The 17,400-nt window shown below is 35.3% G+C and overlaps 1 protein-coding gene across 1 annotated transcript; it reads right to left on the bottom strand.

Annotated features, from left to right (window-relative positions):
• Nucleotides 1-8,304: 8,304 nt before the first annotated feature.
• LOC149571012 (beta-xylosidase/alpha-L-arabinofuranosidase 1-like) lies at nt 8,305-16,324 on the bottom strand. Its single transcript, XM_089812577.1, has 7 exons — nt 15,302-16,324; nt 13,918-14,205; nt 11,219-11,388; nt 10,857-10,954; nt 10,403-10,750; nt 9,814-10,227; nt 8,305-9,338 (listed from the first exon to the last, which is right to left on the bottom strand). Exons 1-7 carry the CDS (start codon nt 15,689-15,691, stop codon nt 8,752-8,754), a joined length of 2,295 nt encoding a protein of 764 aa, XP_089668703.1. The 5' UTR covers nt 15,692-16,324; the 3' UTR covers nt 8,305-8,751.
• Between the last annotated feature and the right edge of the window lie 1,076 nt (nt 16,325-17,400).

The raw sequence follows: 17,400 nt of genomic DNA, 5'->3' as shown, positions 1-17,400 counted from the left end.
TTGACAAGGAAACACAAAAATTGGAAGAAGAAAAGAAAAGAAAAGAAGAAGAGGTAAAGAAGAAAAAGGAGGAAAATGAGAAAAAGGTTGGTTTACCTAGTTCTTCTAGGACACCCCTTACCTTAGCAACGTTATCAAGATTAGATGATGATGATCAGACTGAATTGATCTCATCACTCAGCAAGATCATCAAGAAAAATAGAAAGGTAAAGAATCTGTAGAGTTCATTGATGGAGGTAATAGAGAGACTTCAGAAAACCTTAGTTGTAAAGATGACTAAGTTAGATTCCCAGGTTAGAGAAAAAATTGTATTACATTCTTTTAATGTGAAATTTTCCAACCTATATGATATTGAAACTATTCAAGAATAGGTCAAACATGATGCACAGATGTTTGACATTGTCTGTCAAAATATCAGAGATGATCTAGGAGCTCTTGATGTATGTATCAAGAAGCTGAGAAGATGTGAACAAGAAGGAAAGGCACTGTATGCAAAGTGTGCATTAACATTTAAGTTCACTAAAGACAAAGATGAAGAGTTGAAGAAGAAGCATAAACAAATTCAAGTACTGGTAAATCAAGTTCAGCAGCCCAGTCAAAAAATTAAAGATATTGAGACAAAGATTGGAAAGACTTATGATGAGGTAAGTCTTATTGAGATGAATAAAGAAAGAATTGCTAAAATATTTTCACTTCTCAGAGAAAATATATCTCTAAAAATAGTAACTTTGGAACATAAAGTAGAGGAATGTCTTAAGCAAAAGACATCTTTTGAGAAGTTTGTCTATTCAAACCTAAATGTAGTTGAAATTGCATCATATGGACTTTGCACCCTTTTCAACATATCTGAAGGAGTTAGAGATTCATGGGAGAAGAACTTCAAGAGTCTAAAGATAGGTTTTGATGACTATATGGCATGGTTTTCTACCTACTAAAGAGGTATAGATTCAAATTTTAAAATATATATATGTTTTTGACACCTTTGTCATTGATGTCAAAGGGGGAAAGATAAGGACAATTGTATATAGGTATGTGTGTAAAGAAGAACTAAGATATAAGATAGGGGGAGTAATATATCAGATAGAACTATAGTTAAAGGGGGAGTTATGAATTAAAATTAGGAGATATAAGTTAATATGGTTACATACAATGATGCACAAATTTTTGAATTTTTTAAAATTTTGATAAGGCCAAATTTTGTAAAAATTCTATGATTAAAAGTTTTGGGACTTAGCCAACTTTTCCATTTGTTGCCATCAATGCAAAGGGGGAGATTGTTGGCAATTTGGCTTAGGTAGATATTGAATGTTTTCATTTATGGCAACATATCTTCGATATAAAGAAGGAAAACCTTGAAGATGAAGTTATGGCATTCATGCTTAGAAAATTGTCTAAGTATCACTTAGTTTATCTAGCAGAGAAGAGACAACTTTGATATGCATAGTTGATAGAGGAATTATTGATATGTGTGTCATTAGGTACAAATAGGAAAAAGTGTCAAGATGATGTGTTCAAGTGTGCAATTCAGTACGGTTAGTATGAAAGAAGATATGACATTTTTACCAATTGTGACAATATGAAAACAAGAACAAAGTATGATAGGAAATGGGTAATTATGGATTAAGAAATTTTTTTATTTTTAAAATACTGAATTAATTGATTAGGGATGACATCCTAGATGCTAAACCTAAGATAGAAGTTGTAATAATACATTTTTTCAAGTGTGGGAAAGCTTGAAGGCCGATTGGACAATATTTTGAGAATTACAAAGCTATAAATGATAGTTTTACCAACTGCGACAGTATAAAGACAAGAACAAAGCATGATAGGAAATGGGTAATTATGGATTAATAAATTATTAATTTTATAAAATAATTACTCAATTAATTAGGGACAACATCGTAGATGCTAACCCTAAAATAGCAAGTTCTAATAATATATTTTGTCAAGTGTGTGAAAGCTTGAAGGCTGATTGGACAGTAGTTTGTAAATGTGAACTTAAGTGTGCTTCTAAGGAAGACTTTGTAAAATTTATGTGATGTGAATTTTGATGTATGATCAGAGAATTGTGAGTTTTGTAAGAGAAGCAAGTGTTATATCAAATATTGAAGATATCAACAACAAGCAAAAGGGTTGTTATCTATCTTTTTGTATCAAGGAATTACATTATATATTACATGTTTGGACAGTGGAATTTCCTTGCATACATTTGGTATTTGTATACAAAAACTCCTAACAAGGTTGAGGCTTCTAACAAGGTTTAAGTCCTACAACGAGTACCGAGACGGTATGTGCATGTAATAGACTCCTAACAAGCTCAATATCTTTAACTAGATATTTTTGATTAGTGGATCATTTTATTGGTACTGTCCCCACTTTGGTTTCTCTAGTTAGCAAAATATGGTGTTATGAGTTCTCTTATTGTATGGTTATGTTTTCTGTTCACTATAATTAGTTTGCTTTCATATGCAAGTTATAAGGCAATTAATAATGTCCAATTTTGGGCTAAAATTTGTAGAATATAGATTCACAACTCCCCTCCCCCCCCTCTTCCTCAATATTCCCTATTTCTAACAATTTTATCCTTATCTTCTTTTTTATTTGAAATTGATGATATTGCCTATAGAGGTGAAGCATCAAGACTTCCCAAGAGATTACCCATCCTAGTACTACTCTAGCTCGAGCACACTTAACTATGAAGTTTCCCCCATGATTAAAGCCACTCTGCTTGCAACCCCATTTGTAGAACCTCCACCAAGTGGTGTGCCTTATTAACCATTCATTAGAATGCCCCTTTAGCTCATCAATTGATAAGTCAGAGATATTTTCCATGGTAAGTCAAATTTTGATATTACTATTAGGATCCTATAGTGTACTTTTTGAGTGAAACTCATTGACTTGTGTTTCATAAGTAGTGGTTTACAAAAACTCATCTCTCATGGAAATGAATGGAGCACTTAGCACTCATTGGATCTAGGTGATGTTCATAGGGGTGATGTAATGCACCGCTAGGGAACCCAAAAGAAATTAACCTAAAGTTTCACTAAATTTGCCAAACTTTTTTTTTTTGAAAGATTAAAACAACAAGAGATAATATAGCTAAAGCAATAACTCACATACATACAAATAAACCAAAAGCGTAGTACATCTCTTAAGGGTTCCATGACATTGAATCACATGTATAAGTTTTATTAATACTAAAATTGATACATAGCAAAATCCACATCATAGAATAACCACAAGTACAAATCCAATTAAATAATATACAACTGGATAAGATGTCACATGGCATAACCATAATGCATAATCATTTGTTGTACAAGTCATAGGGTATGAAAAGATCAAAGAATATACATCATGAATAAATATATCATCTCAAAATATTTCCAGGTAATTAGATAGAATACATCAGAATATGACCACCGAACATAAACACAAGATCAAAGAGAAAGAAACATCTGCACAAGTACATCTAGCAATGACATTCAACTTTCAAATCTCAATAGTATAAGAAACACTACCATCTAACCTCATGAAACCTAAATGGCCCACTCTCACCGTGTTGAGGAGATAATCTGAAGTCTCAAATGGATAACAAATCCAACAGTCATAACCAACATCAAGGTCAAGGAAAACCTGATAGAAATCTATTTCAAAGGGTATCAAAACACATGTAACATCTAAACCCAAAGGCAACAAAGACACTTAGCAAATATATTATATAAGTGAGCAAGTGTCATCGCATGAGTCAACTCTAAGGTTACCCCTAGCAAACTCTTTGGACTCTAGCCCCCTAGTGACTCTATGAGGCATCAATATCCTTTCATACAAACAAGGCATACCAACGAGGCAAGATCACAACCAAGCATACTTTCTACTCCCAGCCTAGCTTGTACTAGCACTCGAGGCATGAGCGAGGTAAAACATTGACTCTTGTTAATTTAGTTTAACCTATTTAATGAAATGTTATTACTTTTAATACAACCTACAATGGGTAACCCATGCATCCTCTTTAGGGCTTCGTCCACCATTGCAAGTCATTTCCCAACATACACATAGATAACCTACCCTAATCTCATAAAAAGTACAGTGCATAAAATCACAATATTCACCTTAGTTCTATACAAGAAATTGAAAAGAACCAAAAGATAACTGATCAAAACCTCATAGGTTACTCAAGAAAAATCACACTATTCACCTCAATTCTATACAAGCAACTAGAAAGCGTCAAAAGATAACTGATTGAAACTCAAAGGTTACACCAAGAAATCACACCATTCACCTTGGTTCTATGCAAGCAACTGGAAAACACTAACAAGCAATTGATCAAAACTCATCATAGAATTACATGATTGTGTCACAATGGTTGGGAGTAAAAAGATCATGACCAAAATATACATAACATCAACATAGAACAAAATCTCTCAAGCCTTTGGTAAACATCCTAACTGGTCAACGTTCTAAGTCAAACCCAACCCCAATAAAGTAAACCATTCATCACACTAAAAATAGTTTCATAAATCATTTGGTTCGAAAACATACAAGTTCGATTTACAAACAGGGTTCAAGTTTCTATTTTCATTTTAAAGTGGCATATGTGACAAAGTTTTCTCAAGTTCATAAGTAATAAAAATCGACTTAGAATTAAAATCGTTTTCATAAAAATAAAAATTGAACCATTTCCAAAATAACATTCTCAAAATTTTAAATGAGAAATTTTTCTTAAATAGCTTTTTTTTTTTAAATGTCTATTCAATTTTTTTTTAAATATACTGTTTAACAATATTTTATAATTAAGTATTATTGTTAAAATTTTAGTAATAATTATAAAGTTAATAATTATTATTATCATTAAATTATTAATAAAATAATTTTTATATATTAATTTATTATTATTAATAATCATTAAAATTAAAATAATATAATAATAATAATATTTTTTTATTTTTTTATTTTTTTTAAATAACAGAACAAAAATTTCATGCGATTTCATATCGCAAAACCTCATGTGGAGAGGCCGTAAGCGGCCTGTCTGCTTTGGCAACCCACTACCTTGGCAGCATTTGGTACTATTGTAGCATGTTTGCCATTACAGCCGGGTGGGGGGAGGGAGGGGAGGTCACTGCCCCTCCTCTCTCTTTTTTTTCTTAAATTATTATTTTTTATATAATTTTGCTTAAAACAAAGGAAAACACCCCCTTCAATTAATTGTATTATTTTTATAAAACCTAGCAAAGGCATGGTATACGACTAATTTCCAATAGCACCTTTTAAAAAAAATAAAAATAAAAAGACTAATTTTACCAATTCAATATGGATCTGGATTCTCCAATAAGACAAACCTTATCTAAGTTGATAACCAAACAAGATACTCAACTCGAGGGTTTCAAATTTATTTTTTATTCACAGACATTTCCAAAATTAAGTACTTAAATTTCTCCAACAAGGGTTTCAAACAAATCTATTTCTAAAACAAGATTCTCCCACAAGCACGAAGAAGATAGAGGAAAGCTTCAGAAATAATTACTGTGATAAATTCAAGCAACATTCCTACCTCTATCTAATGCTAACCAGACGAACATTCAGAGATTGCAAGAATTCTCGTCTTCTCGAAAACCCTTTTGTCTCGAATTTCGCTCATCCAAACCTCTGTGTGGAGAAATGACCTCTAATTTCTTAATAAAGAGTTATCACCCTTTAGGGTTTCGATTTTACAATCACACAAACTCTTTTTTATTATTTTGATTTCATGTGCAAACTTTTTACATTTTAATTAAAATAAACTTTATTAAATTTATTCTCTCTTTTTTATTAAATCATAAGATGTCTTTAATAATATATTTACTAATTTAACTAGTAATAATATTTCAAGTTTATTATTAATATATAACTCCTAAATAAATTATTATTAAATTAAATTAATATAATTATGCCAAATTTGGATCTTTAATTGAATATTTTAAATTTAATACTTTTATTTAATTAATTTCTCAATAAATTAAATATAATTAAATTTTGATTTTTCTTTATAAAATCTTCATTAAATTAAATCATTTAGTATTCTCTTAATTTGATTTAATTATAACTTAAAATCACAAGAAACCCACAAATCTAAATAAGAAAACTCATCAGAAAGACAAAGTACTAAATCAAACTTAAGGGCCAAAATCTCTATTTCTCGTCACGTGACAAATTCAGAAGGGTAAATAACTCAAATTGTAAAAATTTGGTATAGCTCTAATACTATGTAAGAATTTGCCTAAGGCAATAATGAAATGCCAAGATCAAGAAGCTCAATAGATAGCACAAGAGAGACAAATAGTGATCAAAATGATAATTGATATCAGATAATTGGATGAATACATCATAGAAGAGCCTTGTATATAAAGGCAATTGATATCTCTAGGAGTCATGCAAAGAGATAAGCAACAACTAAGCACATGTCCATCAAGAGTGGATTATCCTCCATTGTGTATGAATGTACGTGCAACAATGAGTGGATAAGAATGTAAAGGTGTATCTCATAAAGAGATGTAGTAGACAACATGTGCTCAATTGGAGTGCAAACTACTATGTTGTTTACATGACAACTCATATGAATATGCAAACTCCTAGGTGTCTACATGACAACTAATATGCTAACACATTAACCTAAGTAAACTTAAGTAAAGTGTAAATAGTAAATACTTATTTACACCAACACAAATACTTATCCTAAATTCTAGGACAAATATTGTCTTAATTTGATTTAATTATAACTAAAAATCACAACAAACCCACAAATCTAAGTAAAAAAACTCATCAAAAAGACAGTACAAAATCAAATTTAAGGGTCAAAATTTTGATTTCTCATCACTTGGCGAATTCAGAAAGGTAAATGACTCAAATACTTGTCCTACATTCTAGGACAATTGGCTTAGAGTTTTGATGTGGACTCAAAAACTATCTCCCCTCTTTACCATTGAGATACTGCAATAGTGCACACTCATCCTAGCAATTCAGGGAAGTCGATGCCCGATACTTGCAATCTGCATAAAAGATGAATATGTACATATACATATAAATCTAAACTAAATAGGCAATGGTGGGAAGTGGTGCATCATGTTGATCCCGATTAGTAGGTGACTACAACTTCCTCCCTCAACCACATCAAATAACTCAAATACTTGTCCTACATTCTAGGACAATTGGCTTAGAGTTTTGATGTGGACTCAAAAACTATATCCCCTCTTTACCATTGAAATACTGCAATAGCGCACACTCATCCTAGCAATTCAGGGAAGTTGATGCCCGATACCTGCAATCTGCATAAAAAATGAATATGTACATATAAATATAAATCTAAACTAAATAAGCAATGGTGGAAAGTGGTATATCGTGTTGATCCCGACTAGTAGGTGACTACGACTCCCTCCCTTAACCACATCAAAAATGTCAAACATAAAGTAAAACATACATGTGCACTATACATATGCAAATATGGGGTAAGTTACCATAGAAAACAGCATATAAATCATAAATCTAACTATCATTATGAAATAATTGAAATCACTATATACAAGCATCATATCATCGAAAGAATAATCATGAACACATGAAATAACCGAATATCAAGTAGCTTGTCAAATATATCAATTGAGTATGAAATAACATCCAATCAAATCAAATAACCAAATACCGCTAATCATAAAAGAACCATAAAGCTGGCCTTAAAGAATTCACCCTTTCCCCCTCTATCTATATCAACACCACACCTCTCATCCCCTCCCCGCCTTCCCCCCCCTCCCCCCAACCGCCATTCCCCATTTAATAAACCCTATTTTTAATTCTTCACTATTTTGATCTTTTTTTCTTTTTTTATTACAATTTTACATATTTTCACTTAATCTTTAAACATTATACTACTAATCTCACATAATCCTTACCGTTGATATATGTCTTTAGACTATCTTTATATATCTCTCCACCTTTCCCCTTCCCCCATCTCTACCTCTATCCTCCCCTCTCTACCCTTCTACTTGTAGACATGACTTCTTCTAATTGTCAATCTATCACCCTTTCCTTATAGTTTTGTATCTATATCTTAACCCTTCATTATCTATATATCTCTCTTTCATTTATCAATTCTCTATCTCTATCTTTACCCCCCTCTCTCCTTTAAACTAGCTACACTATTGACAATTATTTTGAAGCATTGATCGCTTGTTATAGAGTGAATTATATTTTCAGAATTTTTAAACACTTTTAATACACACTCCTCTTACAAACCTCGTCTTACAATTGTTATCAATTTCTTGTAGACGCTTTTTGAAAAGGCATTTAAATTGATAATTAAAACGAAAGCAAAGTGGACCACGAGGCCCACAAGCACCTCCGAGCTATCATCCATGGGATAGCTGTGAGATGTGAATGGATCATAAAAGAATATCCCACTGCCATCACATATTTTCAGGACAAACAACTTATTTCCAAATATTATAAATCTGGCTGCCTGCAGATGGTTGAATCAGAACAATTGAGTACTTAATCAATGACTTTAGGGGTGAAGAGGCCAATCTTTTGACTGACCTAAAAGCCTCCTCGCAAGAATATACCTAAAAAAGATTGGTATTACCGGCAGCCCTTGCATTTTTCTCCTCACTTGTCATGAGCAATTTAGAAGAAAACAATTAATACTAGACATAAAAGTTATTGAAGGTTCCCTGCTCTTTGCAGAAACAGAGCACCAGAATTCCTCCCATAAGGGGAGAATTAGTTTGTTAATTGAAGAGAAATAGAATGTTGGAGATCACCAATGTGAAGCAGATGAGAACCCACTGGCAGATTCCTATTGCCAGCTTTGTCAACAGTGCTGAGGTCCTTGCATACATCAACACTAAAACGAACTCTTTCTCTGCCTCCTGAACTCACATGAACCTTACGGAATCCAAGCAATTGCTTCTTTGGAGCGTTGTGCTTCGATGGAGGTGTAGAAAACAGGAATATTACATGACTTCCATCTCTAGTACCAATGTTTCTCACATCAACATGAACATCCATTTGCATGTTCTGACAATTGCCGTGGGTTATTCGTATCGCCTCACATGAAAAATTAGATGTTTTGTGGGCACAAGCAAGTTTGTCATCCATGGGAATGGACACCATCTTAGGTGCCCGAATCAGTGTGTGTTTATAGTTTGTATAACTTAAGCCATCACCAAACATGTAAATAGTTTTTCCGGTGTAGAATCTGTAAGTTCTGCCTGGATATCCCGTGGCTGGATCTGGCCTCATGTTCATGTTAGTCATGGGAATCTTAACAAAGTCTTGGGGGTACCAAGTCACCGGCAATCTCCCACCTGAAACAACAAAGAAAGGAACATGCATTAGTTATCAACATTGCATTTCTCAGCATCTAGAAGAATTAAGGAAACTTAACCTTCAAAGGGATTAGATTTGAGTTTTTAGTTTCTGGATTTGATTGTGTGTAGTTTTTTGTCATCAACGTTTCGGATCTTACTACATGATCCATCATCATTTTTTATTCTTCATGTTCTCTGACATCCTGATGATGAATCATGTAGTATGATCCGAAACGTTGATGACAAAAAACTACACACAATCAAATCCAGAAACTAAAAACTCATATTCATGGATTGTGGAAATCTCATAGATCTGAGGGATTAGATTCCTGAGACTATTTCCACTGGTCTAGGGTTAAGGTTTTAGGTTTTAGGGATTAAATATTTAGGATATTAGGGTTTAGGTTTCAGGGTATTTGAGGGTTTAGGTTTTCTTGTTTGATTGTGCAAAGAACCAAACACATATATTTACCAGGATTGTATTGTCCGAAGATTACATCTGCAATGGCTGCCCCTCCAGCTTGTCCTGGATAGCCCACCCAGAGAATGCCTGCAATTTTGGCATCGTCCTTTGCAAATGATATATCAAAAGGACCCCCTGACATGATCACAAGAATTACTGGCCCCTTTGATGCACTTGCAACCTGGGAAATCAGCTGTTGTTGCTGGCCGGGTAAGAGCAAACTTGTTCTATCCAGTGACTCTGCCTCCGTGCTCTGATCTCCACCTACTATCAAGACGGTCGCATCTGCTTTGCCTGCTGCCTGCACTGCTGCACCGAACATGTCATTTCCAGTACATTTCACATTGGTGCAACCCGGGGCGAAGAGGAGTGAAGTGTATTTCAAGAGCCCCTGAAGAGGGGTTGTATATTTGCATGGAATACCTGCCCAAGATGAATAGACTAAATATTAGCAATGTACCTATGCAATGCTCTATTGATATAAGAAACGCTCGAATCTCATACTTCGATATATGTTGGTTACAAATATAACGTATATAGTCCGGTTTGGAAGGATTTATTGTAGATAAGTCTCCATCATAGTTTCATAAATGGGTACCTTCATAATTGCCAATCATGACTTTGGTGACATTAGCATTGGGCCCAATGACAGCCAAAGAGCTAATCTTTTTTGCAGCTAATGGTAAAGAGCCATCATTCTTGAGCAGCACAATCCCCTGCCTGGCAGCATCCAAAGCGAGTTCTTGATGCTCCGCAGTACAAACATCATTCGGCCCCAAATTTCCATATGGCTGCTTGGTGGGATCCCCATCAAACCAACCGAGCCTCATCAATGTCGTGAAGGTGTTGACGAGAGCTTGATCAATGGAGGACTCGTCCACTTTGCCTGCTTTCACAGCTGCTTCTGTGTGCTTCCCCATGAAAGATCCACAGTCCAGATCTAGCCCTGAATTCATCATATCCAGGCCAATGCAAGAAATATATAATTCTTCTTAATGTAAATCACAAATTAAGCTTTCGGAAATTAGGCATGTTTTGTAGTGAACTCATACCAGCTTTTATCACGTCAGCAACTGCATCTTCAGGAGTGAGCGCATAGTGCTGTGAATTGTACAACACGTCGACCGAATCGCAGTCGGAGACAATGTACCTGAAGAAAAAGCATAAACCACTTGATAAATATTTATAGCTCCAATTAAAAAATAGATGGGAAAACAGAGGAATTTGAACGTTGTGAAATAGATTTGAAAACAGAGGATTTGAATGTTGTAAATAGATGTGGAAACAGAGGAATTTTAATGTTTTGAAATAGATGGGAAAACGGAGGATTTTGAATTTTATAAACTAGATGTGAAAAGAGAGGATCTTGAATGTTTTGAAACAGATGTGAAGGAAGGTGGAAAAAGAGTTTCACCCGTTCAATTGCCATTTGCCTCTAATAGTGCCAGCCAGCAGATCCTTGTCTGCGCAGGTTGGAACGCCATTGACTTTGTTGTAAGAACACATAACACTGGCCACATTGCCATCCAAAACGCAGCTCTTAAATGGAGGGTTAAATGTGTCCTCCAAGTCTTGCTGTGTAACCTGGACCAAAACAATAGGGCTTCTGTTTCAATGGGCACGGGGTTAAAAAGAAAAAAAATGTAAAACAGTTATTTGGCGAAACCAAACTGCAATTTTGTCTATGTCTGCAATTCAACCAAAATCTCCTATTCCAAATGCTCCAGGATTCTGATGGGATGTTCCACTTTGTTTTTATTAAAAAAAAGCACCATCAGAATTAACTTAAGAATTCCAACCTGGACAGAGACATCGAAGACCAAACAGGAGGCCTAAAAACAAATGCGTGCAGTAACATAATCTCATCCGACCATCACATTGCAAGTGGGGTAGATAATTCTAAGTATACAAAACAACAAAATTCGTCCCCCTGGGGCTCGAGTCCCCATCGATGACTGCAACTTATCCATTGCTTATTGAAATCAAACTGAAATATATCAATCAAAGAAAGGTAGTTAATTTGTCCATAATATATCGGCATCAAACTAAAAAATGTCTATCAGAGAGAGGTCGTTAACTTGCCCGTAGTTTATTGGAATTGAAACTAAAATATACCAATCGCTGAAAGCCGGTTTGTTACTTTATGGAATCCCGTAATGGATCATACCAATGGTGGGTACCTCACAATTGAGTAAGGGAAGCTTTTTGGACCATGTGTTGTCGTTTGAAAGATTTATTGCATGTCCAAAAAGTCGTTCCCGGTTTTGTTTATTCCTAATTGCGTACCAGCTTTCCATCTGGATTCTCACAACGTTGCTGTCGCTAGACATAAAACAAAACATTCCGTTTGATTGATCAAATCTCTTTTCTCCTTTCAATTGATGCTATGCAATCCTATCCATTTGCTATTTCGTATGATGGCCTTTCTCCAGTGGGTACCTATCCCTCACAAAGTGCTGTGATATCTACATTAACTACATGCCACTCCGTCCTGTCCATTTGCCATGTTAGTATCCCGTGGATAAGTATCTGCCATTTGAAAAATGTTATAAATAAATAAATCTGTCCCTAATGCTTTCATTATCTCAATCATTGAAGGCAGTTGAGCTAATATTCGTTGTTTCTTTAATCGATTTGGTTAAGAATCTCCCGTGCTCTGTAATTTTTTAACTATCCTGAGCTTCCCGGGTCAGTGCTGTTTTAAGTGGGGACATTCCTAATACAGGTACTTCCTCTTTACAACTGTTCACTTATATTTAATATCGTACGCATTTTAAAAACAGTTCACAGTTGTCAGTGTATTTGTTTTAAAAAAATCTTTTCTGTCCATGTCATTTATATTTTAGTATTTCAAATATGTGAGTGGTAGGCCAGGCTTATCTGTCTTTTATGTTTGGCACGTTTGTCTTCTGTGTAGAGCAAGTTCGATTCCAATCGGACGTATCGGATTGGCTTTCTTCAACATGTATTCATTAAAAAAATCGAATTTTTCTGGCTTTGAAAGCGCTGCAATCTGTTTGTTTTCTTCTATATATATTTGTTTCCTTTTAAATAATAAAGGTTTATCAAATATCCAGAAATCTTCTTATTTTTAATAATCTTTCTTCGCGCCATTTATATCTTGATATTCCAAATATGAATTATGATAGGCTTTCTCATTGTTTTTAAAAATATTTATTTGCTGCCAAGTTTGACTTTGATAAAACGGTGTATTTTCCGTTGAAAAATCACATGGCAGGCAAGTGACCATCAAATTTCAGGCCTACTGGAAACGGATATAGTAGCTGAGAATTCTAGTTTTAGCCTTTTCAAAATCTTATATGAATTTTCAAATCACTTCTAATTTTTAACTACTACTTATTTGGTAAACCCCTTGTCTACAAGTCTACAACTAATGTTCCATAGTCACATCATAGTGCCTAAAAATACGCCCAAGAAAAGTGAGACCTATTCTTATATACTAAAACAATGTTTAATTGGTACTTTAATGCACCTTCACATGAATAAATGCTACATTTTATTCAATCATTAGATAGTTCTCATCAACATAGACAACTTTAAAATCACACTTACTATATTATCAATATTAAACAAGAGGAACTATATAAATTGAAATGCCTCGAATTACTTTTCTTTTAATTAAATACATTTTCCTAAATAGTATTGAGATATTTCCCTTTTTTCAATGTTCCACGTAGATTAAAGTAACGACATAAAATACCAAACTCGTAAGGAAAAAGAGAATTTCTAAAGAGATATTTAATATTAACAGTGCATAGAAGCTGGACCTAGTATCGTTTTTAGTCTTTTCACCGACTATCTTCGTGGCTCCGAATTATGTGTGCAATTGAAGTGTGTGGCAGATAATTAGGGTTGATGTGGACGCATAAAGCAGCCCGTGATGTCCAAACAAAAACAGTCGGTCCAACCAAAACGGCAGACAAACGCGGATTCCAACAAATAGTGCAAATTTTCGATAAAAAAAAGAGGCAGTCGCAATCACGTGAAGTCCTTGGAAGAGAGGGAGAAAAGAAAACATGTTCTTCTTCTTGTATATTTTCTACATTTAATTAATAAATAATAGAAAAACACATGTTTTCTGAGTGTGCACACCTTAGCGTCAAAGGTGTAGCGTTGGACGCCATTCCAGTTGTCCACGTCATAGGCAGTGTAATGTTTACAGCAGGATGCGACCTTGAGTCGATTGGGGTCGGAACCGTCGGTATCCTGTAAACCGCGGACATAGTTGGAGGCATATTTGCCGGTCAGCACGGGGTCTTCACCGGGAGTCTCCTGTCCACGGCCCCATCGCGGGTCACGGAATATGTTGACGTTAGGGCTCCAGTATGTCAGCCCCGCCAGCCCCGCATTATACATTGCCCGTGCCTCTGTCGACACAACCTGCGCGCACAATTGCACATTGCATATTTCAGATATATTATATACATAAACAGACCTCAGTGGGCAGCCTCATTAATAGCTCACGGGTTCAATTTTCACTCCATGGCACACGCTTTAAACATACCAAAGAAGTTGTCACAGGTCATTGGTTAAACGCGTGCAACGAATTCAAGACCGTTTGTGTAAACTGCGCATGTGATAATTCCTTGGTTTCCAGCTCTTATCACGGTTTTATCTCGATACTCTGCAAAGTTATTGCAGATTGGAATGACTGTATTTGGGACATGGGCAACAAATGCATTTCGTACAATGGCGCGTTGGGTTTGAATTTTGATATTTAATTGCGATCTGAATGTGTTCGGACAGGGCGAATGTGATATGGTTTGTTTAGTCTATCTGGCCAGTGGGCATTCATTATTTGTCAGGGGAAGAAACAGGGGATCCTGGTGTTTCCTATTTTTTCAATCAATTTGCTTGATCTGTTCATTCTCTGCGTTTTAGGGAACCACATTCTCGTAAAAGACAATAAATTTTCACATTTCAAAGTTCCTGAATTTGGCTCATAGATCTACCACTACTGCTTCCTAAAATTTTCATAATCTCAATGATGGATCAATGCTATTACTAAATATAGAAATGCATTCTTCAGCAATAATGATGAATAGAAGCTAGGTGAAGGATGCCACTACCATTTTCTCGTAGATTTGACTGTACAATAAACACTTCAAAATGTTTCTATCATCTATCACACAGTCTCTTTTCAACCCTCAAAATTTTTAGAGAGACCATAGAATATGAACTGAGGCATTGACACAATCAAACACAGAGACGCATTCTTTATTATCGGTAAGAGAGCGGAGCTACTTGAATGGTGACACTATCATGTATTAAGCAATGCCACAATTCACAGGCTCACTCTTAACCATAAACGAATCAATCAATACATTGTGGATTGAAGATACATATAACATAAAAACTGCCCAATGAAACAGTTACACATTAAAAAACGATCTACATTAGCAAGGAAAAACTCAGAATCGGCCTTAAACAAACCAAAAAAAATTGCAAATTTTACACATCTGTCCGGAAGGCTCACCTGTCCGATGGCTCGCCAGAGGGATTCATTGAAGGAAGCGGCAGTGAGAATGACTTGGGGAAAACTGGTAGCGCCGGGAACAGCGCCCCCGAATCGAGTCCCGGGGCCTACATTCGACACTCCGTGAAGAGCTTCGGACCACCAATTGTAAGCAGGAATACCCAGCCTAGGAACAGCACTGGCCGCATTCACAAGCTGCTGAACTTTCTCCTGCAATGTGAAGCGGCCAATGAGATCCTTCACTCGGTCACCAACGGGCAGAGACGTGCTGCAAAACGGAAACGAGGTCTGGCCAGTGCACGGAACGGCGGGGCCCGAATGGACAAACAGGGCTCCGTTCAGCAACAGGATCGTCATGATAACAACCAAAATACCCACTAAATTCTCCATTACAGAAGGAGAAAAGGAAAAACTAAAACTAAGAAGCAAGTACTAGAGAAAAGAGAGCCACTAAATGTGTATTTATTTCCTCCTATGAATGGCCGAGTTGGGGGAGGGGAGGAGGAACCATATGAAAATAGATTCAAGAAAAGGCAACATAAAAGCGTTGGGTTTCAACCCACCAACTCGATTGTATGGAAAAAGGGCATTGCGGAGCACGTTTATATAGAGCAAAAGAGGAGCTTTCCATTATCTCCTCCCCATCCCCTGCCCCGAATCTTTCACCTTTCGCTATTCTATCATACTCCCACATCCCTCATCAAATAATGGGGTACACTCACACACCAGGTTCTCTTTTCCCCACTAACTCACCAGTCAGTCCATTTCCAGTGGAAAATAAAAATTTCAAAACTGAAATTTTTAATTGGGGGAATTTCGCATTGGGAAACTGACAAAAGCTGCCGCTGTTTCGTTGTCTGATATTCTTGTTATTCATGGAGTATCTATCGACGACCCAGCATAAATTAATACAAAATGCATAAACTAATCGATCATTTCAAAGCGTAAAAAGTAATAAAAATCTAAGTTCTTGTCACGGGAGAAGATTAGTCAGAAGATTCTAATTTGAGCGTGGGAAATCACGGTTTATGTTGTGTTTTATCAGGGAATTTAAGCGTGAAAAAATGTATTGGGGAGGAGAATACAGTAAGTAGATTCTAATTACTTAGAAATCAGGGTACCCCATGTAGATTCTAATTTTTTTTGGGGGTTAATCTGGGATTTTAAGCGTGAAGAGGGCTGTTTTAGCGTGGAATTCCTGTGCCCCATGTTTTTCATGATTTTGATATCTGTACAAACCCCCACATTCCTTCGTAAAAAGTCAGGGCTCGTGATGAAAGGTCCCATCGCAAAGCAATCAAGGTTAGGCGGGGAAACTGGTACAAAATACTTTCAAGGGCCCGTTCATTTAATCCAGACTCTTTCAACAAGTAGCTGGTCCATGTATAACACTCTCTTCTCCCCGTCTTCATCCTATTAATGTAGAGGAGACAAAATAAGAGAAGAAAACAATGAGGACGCAAGTGAGCTTATCTAGTAGCACAGTTGGTATAATCAAAAGTTACTTTCTTTCGTAGTTGGTAATGGTTAAATCTTTTCATCCATGTCTATTTCTTATTATTATTATTTTCTATTTACTTCTTGAAAGACAAAGTGTATTAATGTATTTATTTACTCCAAATTTTTTATATTATCTAGTCAATCATTATATGGAATTTTTAAAAAATTGAGATGGTAAAATATTAGATTTTATGGGTGAGGAGACAATAAGTTAAGAGGATATATCATCATTACAATAAGCGGCAATGTGCTTTGTTATGTATTACTTTAATTATGTCGATTTGCAATTGGTACTAGTTATGAAATTCTATAATTAAGTATTCAATTTGGAAGAATGTGATTAATTAATGAGATCTTGGAATCGAATAGTACGATTTGAACCTACGAGAGAGATTTCCAATTTTATTTTGTTCCTTTAAAAAACATTATTGATCTACAAGCTTATACCAAGTGTCAAAGATGATGCAACCACTAAAATGGTACTAAATGATGGTGGTGATAACACGTTTGTTGTATTAATTAATTCAATTTCTTTGCAAGTAGGAGGGTCATGAAGTTCCATAGTAAAATATTCTATCTCAATGACAATGCTTTGCTCA

The sequence above is a fragment of the Cupressus sempervirens genome, chromosome 2, assembly GCF_028749045.1.
Source record: "Cupressus sempervirens isolate cs-2001-9-10 chromosome 2, ASM2874904v1, whole genome shotgun sequence".
In the NCBI taxonomy this organism is placed as follows: Eukaryota; Viridiplantae; Streptophyta; class Pinopsida; order Cupressales; family Cupressaceae; genus Cupressus; species Cupressus sempervirens.
Note: the sequence above shows the minus strand (reverse complement) of the source record. Positions and strands in the feature narration are given on the sequence as shown.

Bases quoted from the DNA above. Each gene is read 5' to 3' on its own strand.
- LOC149571012 (XM_089812577.1), bottom strand. From the start codon at position 15,691: ATGGAGAATTTAGTGGGTATTTTGGTTGTTATCATGACGATCCTGTTG. The intron at 14,206-15,301 runs GTGAGCCTTCCG...TTGTGCGCGCAG, and splicing joins TCTGGCGAGCCATCGGACAG to GTTGTGTCGACAGAGGCACG. The intron at 10,751-10,856 runs GTATGAGTTCAC...TGATGAATTCAG, and splicing joins TGCTGACGTGATAAAAGCTG to GGCTAGATCTGGACTGTGGA.